Below are 11170 nucleotides of genomic sequence, written 5' to 3' on the forward strand. Positions count from 1 at the left end.
TTAGTGCTGTAGTTCCATGTGTAAATGTGTGTAACTCCCTCTCCTTGAAGACACACATATCCAATCCGATCCAATCCAGCTTTATTTACATAGCACTTTAAACAACCACAGATTGAACCAAAGTGCTCTACATCCAGAGCAAGACAAAGAAAATTAGAGATACACAATAGAGCACTAAAAACGAATAAAATACCAAAAGTATTACATATGGATGTTACTGTTGTCTAATGCTGCAGGTATTAAACAAACTTAATGCCAAACAGTGGGAAGAAACTCTTCTTAACATCTTCTATGGAAAAAAAAAAACTTGGATTTCATAAAATTTTAGTGGGAGTCAATATTCTTGAAGCTGCTAACGTCTGTTTCCATTGCAGTAAGGTTTTATGAATATGGATGTTTCATTTAATTGCCTAATAGATTAGAAATTGCAAAGTGTGTGAAAAAGGGTGTGTTGTGATTTTGATAAACAAAACTGAATTTAGAGTCTCTGTGATGTTTTCGAATGAATATTAATGCTGAAATGTGGAAAGTCCCTCCTTCAATCACTTCACACAACTCAAAATAGTGCTGCTTGTGCGTGCCCACCATAGAATGTAGATAAAGATATTTATATATTTATAAACAGTCTGTGGTACCCACTCAGAAAATCTCCATTTAACTCATTGTGTGACTTCTAGCACCAGTTGGCTACACCTGTTTTGAATTAGGTGAGTCACTTTAAAGGGGATGAATACTTATGTAATCCCTTATTTGACATTTCGTATTTATAGTTCATTGGCATTACTTTGTAGGAATCTGTGTCTGTAAGTCCTTTCTGTAAATTCTCATCAACAAAGTTGAATCGAATCGACCATGATTCAATGTTGACAAGCAATAAAAAGGAAAAACTTTAAAGAGAGGGTAAATAAAGAGATAGGCACTCAAAAAGGGTCTACTGGGCATAGAAGCTAAGAACTGAAGTCAAACCTCAAAGGGAAAATATTTTTAGTCAAGTGTTACAGCTACTGATGCAGTTCCCTTCACTTAACAGACACTGGGACCAAATGTAGTCTTGAATGGGTTGCCTACATCTAATTTACGATTTCAGATAGATTTATTACTGGAGTACAGTGTTTGTCCAGATATCTTGTGGATAACGGTAGTCAGAAATGAGATGCAACTTTAATAGAAATTAGATTAAAATAAGCCAAAGGACAGAGCATCTGTATTGTTTACCCTAAGTAGAACTGCACCAAGAAAACCCTGCCTTTTTCTTTCTTTGTCTTTGTGCACACAGCCTCGTTTGAATAAAACTTTATCAAAACAGTCACTGGATGAAATAGAAAGTGTTTCTATTTTGCCTGCAGGTTTATCAGACTGTGTTGTTTAACAATAACAAGAATATTAAGTGTCTACTAAGCTTTAAGTATCTTAAGTTAAACGTTACACGGGGAAACATCCAAGTAATACTGTTAAATAAGTGAAGTGTAACCGTTTTCATTTTAATGCTTTGCTTTCTCCAATGGTGAAGATGCTAATCCAGTATAGCGCTGTGCCATGTTTAATGCCAGTTTTAAACATTTTGAATGAAAAGTCCACTAATTAACTATTAAAATAGTAACTTTAGCTGCCATTTGTAATAAAATTAAACAAAGACAATATATTGCTTTGAAGACATTGTTGCTCATAACTCATGTATAAACAACATTTTGTTTTCTAGGAAGTGAATGGCGTTACGTCATTATTTCTACAGTGTGCTCCCTTCCAAGCAAAGAGATAGTGAGTGAACCAGATAGAGCATGGTTGTCCAAACATCTGGGCTTTGTAGGAGATCCCCACCAGATCAATGTGGCAATCACCAGGGCCAAGGAGGGACTGTGCATTATAGGTAAGAGAGCTATTTTATGTTATTATTTACATGCTAATGCTAAAGACCTAAATACATCATGACTTAAGATAACTTCTGTTGTCTCCTGATGCCTGTCCTCTGGCACCATCTTGACGCTTAATCTTTCTTTATTGGTCATTGCACACTTTCATATACAACGAAATTTCATTTGAGCTGCCCTGCCAATGACAGCTCCGGCTGCTGCGCAGTGCTGCGCGCACCTTTCTTGAGGAAAAAAAGAAAAAGGACATGTTGGGATCTGGGTAGGGATTGCGGAGGGTAGAAGAAAAAAAAAAGGCTTGTTGTACCAAATGAAACCTCCAATTTTGGGAAATTCAATTTGAGAAGGAACCTTAAAAAAAACAAACCCGCAAACAGGCAAAGCATGACGTTAGACAAGGATAGTTGGGATAAGGATGTGGGGTGGTGGAGGGGGGAGCACTGCACAGTTAGTCGGTTCCTGTGCAGCAAATTACTGCACGGATTCCTGACTCCTGTGTATAGTGAGGAAAGCTTGTGGAGGCGGGGGGAGGGGGGGTATGGACATGTGTGTGCGAATGTTTAGCTCAGTCCTCAGTTCATGAGTCCGATGTGTGTGTATGAGTGTAGCCCATCTACTTCCATCTCAGACCTCCGGTGTCTCAGTTCGCGAGGGTGGGAGCGCGATAACACAGCAGGTTGCTATGGAGACGTCCTCGGTTGGCCCGGTCCAAAAGTCAACAGGGTTCCTTGGGAAGGTGGGGGGGGGTGTAGGAGAGCTATCTCTTGGCCATGAAACTTCCAGAGGAGTTTGTAATTGTTCCAGGGGCGCCAGAATGTAATCAGTTATTCACATGTTTGGGCGGGAGAGAAGTAATTTCACCTTCTCCCTACTGCTCTCAACAATTTTAGACCTCAGCTGTAGCGATTCTCACCCTGATGGCTTCCAATCTGCGACTCACATCAACAGTCACACCAAGCAAATTGTTCATCTTACGATTGAGTTCGTCATACCGAGAATCGGCAGCCGTGATCCGATCGTTTGCATAGACCAGCAGAGTTTGGACGTCGTTTCTGTCTGCGGTCTTCCTGATTTTCCAGAAGCTCAGGCCAGTGAACAAGCCAATTATCAGCAGGCCTGTCATCATAAATCCGAATATATAAACATCTTCCACATCCTCCATGGACAGGGGTGCCAGGCACATGACCCCCTTCCACTTCCCCCAGGCGTCGATCACGTAACCAGAGGCGAAACTCCCATCCGGGCAGGTAGGCTCCCCTAGGCCTGTGCTCTTTGTGGCGACAATCTTGTCAATTGCGTTGAGAGACCAGTTAATCAATTCCATGATCGGTGTTTCGAAGGTCCAGTGCCAAGCGATCGCTCCAAGTCAGACACACGAGACGAAGATGAAGAAATGCAGCAAGCAGGGAAACATGAGGGTAGGGAGGAACAGAGATAGCTGCGGAGCGAAGAAAAGTGCGACCGCCTCCTACGAGAGCTGAGAGCAAAAAAAAAAAAAAAAAAAAAACACACATCTCCACTATAACACTTCCAATAAAGGACAAACTTCATCTTTGTGTTCACAAAGCTGTTTTACTGGAAATTCTAATGGACTTCCACCATTCTTCAGGGTTTATTTTTATTGCTTGCCCAGTGTAACATCAGAAAAAGTTCATATTTTCTTGTTTTCCTACCTCCTCTCTCAAAGGGAACCAAAAGTTGCTCAGGTGCAATCGAACATGGGAACATCTCCTGAACCACTACAGTCGTCACGGTGCAGTGGCAAAGGCAGACAAGATCTCAGTTCCCTGAGACAGTAGCTGATCCCCTCCATCTTTGCTTCAAGCAGCACATCAGGGCCTGAAGTAACAGCACAATTTCTTGAAATATGTATGTGGTTTTTTTTGTTGTTTTTTTTCATAGTATATTTTCCAGTGGGGCTGCACAGTGGTTTAGTGGTTAGCACTGTTGCCTTGCAGCTAGAAGATCCCCGGTTCCGGTCCTGAGTCTCTCTCTGTATGGAGTTTGCATGTTCTCCCTGTTCATGTGTGGGTTTTCTCCGGCCTCCTCCCACAGTCCATAGACATGCTGAGGTTAACTGGTGATTCTAAATAGCCCTGTGATAGACTGTTACCTGTCCAGGTGTCCCCTACCTTCACCCTCAGTCAGCTGGGACAGACTCCAAGCCCCCCATGACCCTGATGAGGACTATGCAGTGTATAGATAATGGATGGATGGATGGATGTCTTCCAGTTTTATAGCAGATTTGTTTTGTGAGTTTGTATTTGACAACATTGTTTTTGTGCTCTGATGTGCATGCACTCTTCTCCTTAAACTGTATATGGTTTCATGTGTATCACACAATCCTAGTCTTAACTTTGGGCAGCTGACAAAAGACATAGTTCAGCTCTTGTTATTTGGGTTGTTTTAATTAATTTTTTGACCTAGAAATACTACTGTATGAAATTGTCTCCAGTGAGCCATTTATTCCTGTTTTTAAATGAAGGCAGCTGATCCAGTCATTGTTTTTGTGTGAATGATCTTATGTAATATTGTTTTTGGTAACTTCTAATATTGTTTGTTTGGGGATTATCTTTGTTTGGAATTTTTGTATTCAGGGAAATTTTAATTATTTGTTTCATTCTTTGCCTTTCTACATTCACTGACTTTTAGTACATGTATATAAATGTATGAAAACATTAAAAATGATTTATTAATGCTTTCATTTTGTGGTCTTGTGGAACTTTATTGCTGCAACTAGCTTAATAAAAAGGTTTTAGAGAAGGTACACTGTAGTGACAAAAGTATTCGGCCACCCCTTGAAATAACTGAATTCAGGTGTTCCAACTACTTCCATGGCCACAGGTGTATAAAATCAAGCACCTAGGCATACAGACCGCTTCTACAAACACTGGTGAAAGAATGGGTCGCTCTCAGGAGCTCTGGGAATTCAAGCATGGTACCGTGACAAGTTGCCACCTGTGCAATAAGTCTATTAGTGAAATTTCCTTGACACTCAGTATTCCACAGTCCACTGTTAGTGATATTATAACAAAGTGGAACCAACTGGGAACAACAGCAACTCAGCCACAAAGTGATAGACCACGTAAAATCACAGAGCAGGGTCAGCATATGTATGTGCAGAAATCAACTACTTTCTGCAGTCAATAGCTACAGACCTCCAAACTTAGTGTGGCCTTCCTTCGGATTAGCTCCAGAACAGCGCAGAGAGCTTCATGGAATGGGTTTCCATGGCCAACGATCTGCATCCAAGCCATACATCACCAAGTGCAATGCAAAGCATGGGATGCAGTGGTGTAAAGCAGCCACCACTGGACTCTAGAGCAGTGGAGACGCCTTCTCTGGAGGACAAATCACACCTCTCTGTCTGGCAACCCGGTGGACCAGTCTGGGTTTGGCAGTTGCCAGGAGAACGGTACTTGCCTGACTACATTGTGCCAAGTGCTGAGTTTGGTGGAGGGGGGATTATGGTGTGGGGTTGTTTTTCAGGGGTTAAGCTGGACCACTGAGTTCCAGTGAAAGGAACTCTGAATGCTTCAGCATACCAAGACATTTTGGACAATTTCATACTCCCAACTTTATGGTAACAATTTGAGCATGGCCCCTTCCTATTCCAACATGACTGTGCAACAGTGCACAACGGAAGGTCCATAAAGACATGCATTAGAAATTTTGGTGTGGAGGAACTGGACTGGCCTGCACAGAGTCCTGACCTCAACCCCATAGAACACCTTTGGGATGAATTAGAGCAGAGGCCTTCTCATCCAGCATCAGTGCCTGACCTCCCAAATACGCTTCTGGAAGAATGGTCAAAAGTTCTAGAAAACCCACTCCTAAACCCTGTTGTAGCTGCTAAGGGTGGGCCAACTCCATATTAAACCCTACGGATTACGAATGAGGGGTCATTAAAGTTCATGTGCATGTAAAGACAGACGTGCCGATGCTGTTGGCAATATAGTGTAGGCAGGTATGTCAAAGGGGGTTCATCTCACGCCTCATACTGAGGAGAGCAGCTGCCCACACACTTAATGGAAAACAGGATATGTGCAATCACTCGACCTGACATCACTCTGCGGCTCAACAGGGTTTTGTCAGGTCATAGAAAATAGACTTGATGGTGCCCTCAGGGTTCCCTAAGCTTGGCTGTGTTAGTTAAAAATGCAGAGCAGAAATGCTTTGTTAAAAACCAGGAGGACAGAGTTGGGCATGAACTGGTAGTACTGTTTAAAAAGCCAAACAATAGGTATCATGTATGTAGCAACAAGGCTGTTTGGTGTCAATCTGGTGATCTGCTCTTGTCCTTAAGGGTCCCAAAAACCGCATAATCCTGTGTACTGTACATGTGTTGTAGCATGTACACAGATACTTTACGTGCCATCTGCCATTCCACCTGCTGTCCAAATCCATTCTGGACTACATCTGTGCTCTAGAAAGGGATCTACTGAATTGGAGTCAAAATATCTCAACCTCTGCTGCACACTTCCAGCCCCTGTTTTTCATTCAGTTTGACTGTGTCAAATAATACATTGAAATTCAAATTAGATTTTTTTTCTGCCTAGAGAATGTAGTTCTGCTGCTAAGCACAAGGGGGCAGGTGGTGTGTGTGAATGAGCAGTAAGGCAAATGCACACCTGGGTTTCACAAGCATAACGGTAAAACATACAGTAAAGCTTATGTACAGAGGATTTTCTCTGAATGGACTCCTAAACCAGACATTCTGTCAGAAGGACACAGCAGATAGATGAAGTCATCCTTGTCCATGACATTCTTTGTTTCATGAGGGCTGATGTCAGCAAAGGACAACAAAAATGTTTTCTTCTGTTGCTGAAAAACATACAGACACCAAACACTACAAGTCCAGCTGTTTAGAACCATCACAGTTCTGAAAGAGACTGGCTCCAGGCAGAGACCTATATTATCCATAAATAATTAGACTCACTGGCAATTAAATATGCAGCACTTCTGCATGAGTTCCAGTTCATTTCATTTAAGATAAGTCCTTTATTTCTCCCCACGCCAGGGGAAATTTACATTGTTACAGCAGCTTATGTAGCAATAGACATAGTAATAGGAATAAAATAATAATAGAACAGTAGTAATAATATTTACAATATATACAGGGGTGAGAGATGAGGATGAAATAGTACAGTATTGACACACTGTAAGACAATGTAGTATAAAGTGGCTTAAAAAATAAAGTTTAAAAGTGCAAAGATGTAGCAGTGCAATAATGTCTGTGCAAATTTTATGGTTTGGGATGATATGATATAGTCCAGTTTATGTTAACATCAGCCAGTGATGCTGATGTTGTAAAGTCTTATAGCAGATGGGATGAAGCACCTGTGATAGCGTTCCTTCTTGCAGGGTGGATGTCTCAGTCTGCTGCTGAAGGAGCTGCTTAAAGACCCCACAGTGTCATGCAGTGGGTGAGAGGGATTGTCCATGATGGATGTGAGCTTTGCCAACATCCTCCTCTCACCCACCTCCTCTATGGAGTCCAGGGAACAGTCCAGGACAGAACCTCCTCCTGACCTTCTGTTTAGTCTCTTTCTGTCCCTTTCAGTGCTCCCTGCTCCCCAGCAGACCACTGCATAGAAGATAGCAGACGCTACCACAGAGTCATAAAATGTCCTGAGCAGAGTCCTGCACACTCCAAAGGACCTCAGTCTCCTCAGCAGGTGAAGACCACTTTGGTCCTTCTTGTACAGAACCTCTGTATTGTGTGTCCAGTCCAGTTTATTATTGAGGTGAACACCCAGGTATTTGTATGTGTCCACCATGTCAATGTCCAAACCCTGGATGTTCACCGGTGCAGTCTGGGGTGTCCTCCTCCTGCTGAAGTCCACGATCATCTCCTTCGTCTTACTGGCGTTGAGCTGCAGATAGTTTAGCTCACACCAGTCAACAAAGTCAGAGATGACCATCCTGTACTCCCACTCGTCCCCTTCAGATACACACCCAACAATGGCTGTATCATCGGAGAACTTCTGGAGGTGACAGCTCCCAGAGTTGTAGTGGAAGTCCGACGTGTACAGGGTGAAGAGAAAGGGGGAGAGCACTGTCCCCTGTGGACCTCCATGCTGCTGACTACCACATCAGACACACAGTCCTGAAGCCTCACGTACTGTGGTCTGTTGGTGAGGTAGTCGATGGTCCAAGCAGCCAGGTGACAGTCTACTCCTGCTCCTTCAAGCTTCACCCTGAGCAGAGAAGGCTGGATGGTGTTGAAAGCACTGGAGAAGTCAAAGAACATGACCCTCACAGTGCTGCTGGGTTTCTCCAGGTGAGTCAGTGATCTGTGCAGCAGGTAGACCACTGCATCATCCACTCCAATGTTGGGTTGGTAGGCGAACTGCAGTGGATCCAGATACTGGCTCACCTGGGGACGGAGGTTCTTGAGGACGATCCTCTCCATGGTCTTCATCAGGTGAGAAGTGAGGGCCACAGGTCTGAAGTGGTTAGGCTCCCTGGGGTTCCTGGTCTTAGAGACAGGAACCAGGCAGGAAGTCTCCATAACAGAGGAACCCTCTCCAGACTCAGGCTCAGGTTAAAGATGTGCAGCAGCACCTGACAGAGCTGCTCTGCACAGTCTCTAAGGAGTCTGGAGCTGATTCCATCAGGACCTGCAGCTTTCCTGGTTTTGATCTTTTTAAGTTCACTTCTCACCTGATCAGCTGTTATGGAGAGGCAGGGGGAGGGTGGCAGGGGGAGGGGTGATGGTGGTGGTGGGGGGTGAGACGAGGAGGGGTGATGTGGCTGTATGTGGAGTCCGGAGCTGGTAGAAGACGGGGATGGGAGGAGGGGTGCTGTTGGTGGTGTTGGTGGTAGAGAGCTGAGGTGTGAAGAAGGAGCTGGCTGGTCGGTGCTTTGATGAGAGGGGGGAGGAGTGGGAGCAGAGTCAGATCTGTTAAAGAACAGATTCAGCTCATTGGTCCACTCCTGGCCTCCTGCTGCAGCTCCCCTCTCATGGCCTCTGCTGTAACCAGAGATGGATCTCAGGTCTCTCCAGACCTCCCTTGTGTTATTGTCCTGCAGGTGAGATTCCATCTTGGTCCTGTAGCTGGCCTTGTCCGCCTTGATCTTCTTCTTTATCTCCTTCTGCACCCTCCTCAGCTCCTCTTTGTCCCCAGATCCAAAAACCCTCCTCTTCTCCTTCAGCAGGGCCTTCAGTTCCAGGGACACCCAGGGTTTGCTGTTAGAGAAACACCGTACTTTCCTGGTCGGTACGATGTTCTCTGCACAGAAGTTAATGTAGTCCGTGATAGTGTCCGTCAGTGCATCAATGTCCTCCCCGTGTGGACCACACAGCACATCCCAGTCTGTGGTCTCAAAGCAGTCCTGCAGCGCCTCAGTGGCCTCGTCAGACCACTTCTTCACATACCTGGTGGTGGGGGGTTGTTTCTTCACCATAGGTATGTAAATGGGCTGCAGTCTCACCAGGTTGTGATCTGATTGGCCCAGCTGGGGGAGGAGGGAGGAGCTGTATGCATCCTTGATGTTTGCATACAGCAGGTCCAGGGTTTTATTGTCTCTGGTATGGCAGGTCACGTACTGGGTGAACGTGGGGAGAGTGGCAGAGAGCGATGCATGATTAAAGTCTCCTGAGATGATGATAAGAGACTGAGGGATTACATGATTACATAAACAGTTTATTATACTGTACATGAGTTCTTATGCGTTTCTAGTGGCAGTCTTACCTGCATAAGCAAATGATAATGGTAAGTTACCAATGAAATGACTGGTTGGCCTTCAGAGATAGAAAAAACTGAGACATCTCAGCCACCTCAGTGTGGTTAATGGTCTCACCCAGGAGAAACTATCTGGTTCTACCACTGAACACAGAAGGTAATTTTTAAGTCAGTGCATCCTGTAAAAGGTGTCAAGTCTGTGGAGATGTGTGATTTCCTAAAACAACAAAATACATTATGCCACCTCAGTGTGAGTGATGGTCTTACACGCTTAAAAATCATCCAGCTCCACCTCTGCATATATGATGAGCACAACCACAGCGTTACGTCCACACGCACACTGATTGGACCTGACACAGGAACATGTTATGGAAAAAAAACAATCTGACATAAGAATGGATATTTAAACACAAATAAACAACATTACATCATGGTCTCCTTATGCATGCGTCCTGACGACATTACGTCACCCCTCCAGCGTGCTCCGGTGAAACGAGGACGGCCGCACGTGCACCACCACGCTGGATGAAGTCGGATGGAAGAGACCATCTGTGGAGAGCCTGCGGGGGGAGGAGCAGGGCTAAAGGTAAACAAAGGATTGGAAAAAGGTCTTGAACGCAACGATGCATCCATTTCTAATTTCTGTGAACTCATGACTTACTGCATTATTTTAAAGCATTTAAACGACCGCTGACCCCTTTTCACTCTCCGCATTCAGTTCTGTAAAACGCCAACGTTATGAACCACCTCGAACGGAGATGTCGCCAAGACATGCCTCTAATATGTAAAAAAAAAAAAAAATACGCAGAACATTACATTTGTAAGGGGGATATTATGTCCACGTGAGATTCTTCGTAATGCATGTTCACTCACAGAAATCCCCATTTGAGCAGCACTTTGGAACCCCGTGTTCTTTAACAATGGTACGTCTGAACCTGGTTACCTCAGTCCCTCTGGCGGCGTCAAGTGACCACAATACACCGGAAGTGGTCATGTTGCTGCTTTCAGACGTAAAAATACTAAATGTGGCTAACAATGATTGGTTGTAAAAGCGTGACTGATGTTGACCAAACAGTAAAGTCGTTTAAAACATGGCGCATTAGAAATGAACAGGAAGTAACATGATGCATGAGCTGTCCAGTCCATTTCCCCTCTGTACACACAACAGAGACACTATGTGCATTAAAGAACTGAATCCTGCACTGGACTGCACTTTACTGCTCATCCTGCTGCTCATGAGCACTAATTCTGTTTACATTTTCAAATTTTTGAGGATTTGTTTTATTTTATTTGTATTTAGTATGTTGTTTTCTATTTTTTATCTATAGCTGGGAGTCACTGATAGAAATTCCGCTGTGTGTAAACACACAATGACAGTACCAGTTATTAGTTTTTCAACACAGCCTATAATAACAACACACTGTGATGCCACTGAGATGTCTGACTTTTTTGTTTCCCAACTGACTACAGTTATTGGTCTCATGTTTTACTGAAGTTTCATAAAGTAGACACTAACCAAACCTGAACACCATCAGAAACCCTGAATACCTCTGATAGATAGTGGCAAAACAAGCTTGTTTTCAGTTCACACGTCATTAATAAGACACAAAATAG

General features: G+C 43.9%; 2 protein-coding genes across 6 annotated transcripts in view; one reads left to right on the forward strand and one right to left on the reverse strand.

Annotated features, from left to right (window-relative positions):
* Positions 1-4572, forward strand: part of LOC111568402 (helicase with zinc finger domain 2) — a 26071-nt gene extending 21499 nt beyond the window's left edge. The window contains exons 20-21 of the mRNA XM_023270047.3: positions 1700-1867; positions 3556-4572. Coding sequence (XP_023125815.2) covers positions 1700-1867; positions 3556-3659 — 272 coding nt within the window. The 3' untranslated portion in view covers positions 3660-4572. The remainder of the gene's footprint in view (positions 1-1699; positions 1868-3555) is intronic.
* Positions 65-10581, reverse strand: LOC111568409 (probable LIM domain-containing serine/threonine-protein kinase DDB_G0286997). Of its 5 annotated transcripts, XM_055010950.1 has the most exons (5): positions 10430-10581; positions 10218-10333; positions 10027-10116; positions 9824-9906; positions 65-9700 (listed from the first exon to the last, which is right to left on the reverse strand). In XM_055010950.1, the coding sequence occupies exon 5, from the start codon at positions 9531-9533 to the stop codon at positions 8292-8294; it is 1242 nt and encodes a 413-aa protein (XP_054866925.1). In that variant the 5' UTR covers positions 9534-9700; positions 9824-9906; positions 10027-10116; positions 10218-10333; positions 10430-10581; the 3' UTR covers positions 65-8291. The 5 variants fall into 5 exon arrangements, with proteins under 5 accessions (XP_054866925.1, XP_054866927.1, XP_054866926.1 ...); XM_055010952.1 differs by lacking the exon at positions 9824-9906 and having other exon boundaries at positions 65-9419; positions 9984-10116; XM_055010951.1 differs by having other exon boundaries at positions 65-9469; positions 9566-10116.
* Between the last annotated feature and the right edge of the window lie 589 nt (positions 10582-11170).

Source organism: Amphiprion ocellaris, chromosome 5 (assembly GCF_022539595.1).
Source record: "Amphiprion ocellaris isolate individual 3 ecotype Okinawa chromosome 5, ASM2253959v1, whole genome shotgun sequence".
Taxonomy (NCBI): domain Eukaryota; kingdom Metazoa; phylum Chordata; class Actinopteri; family Pomacentridae; genus Amphiprion; species Amphiprion ocellaris.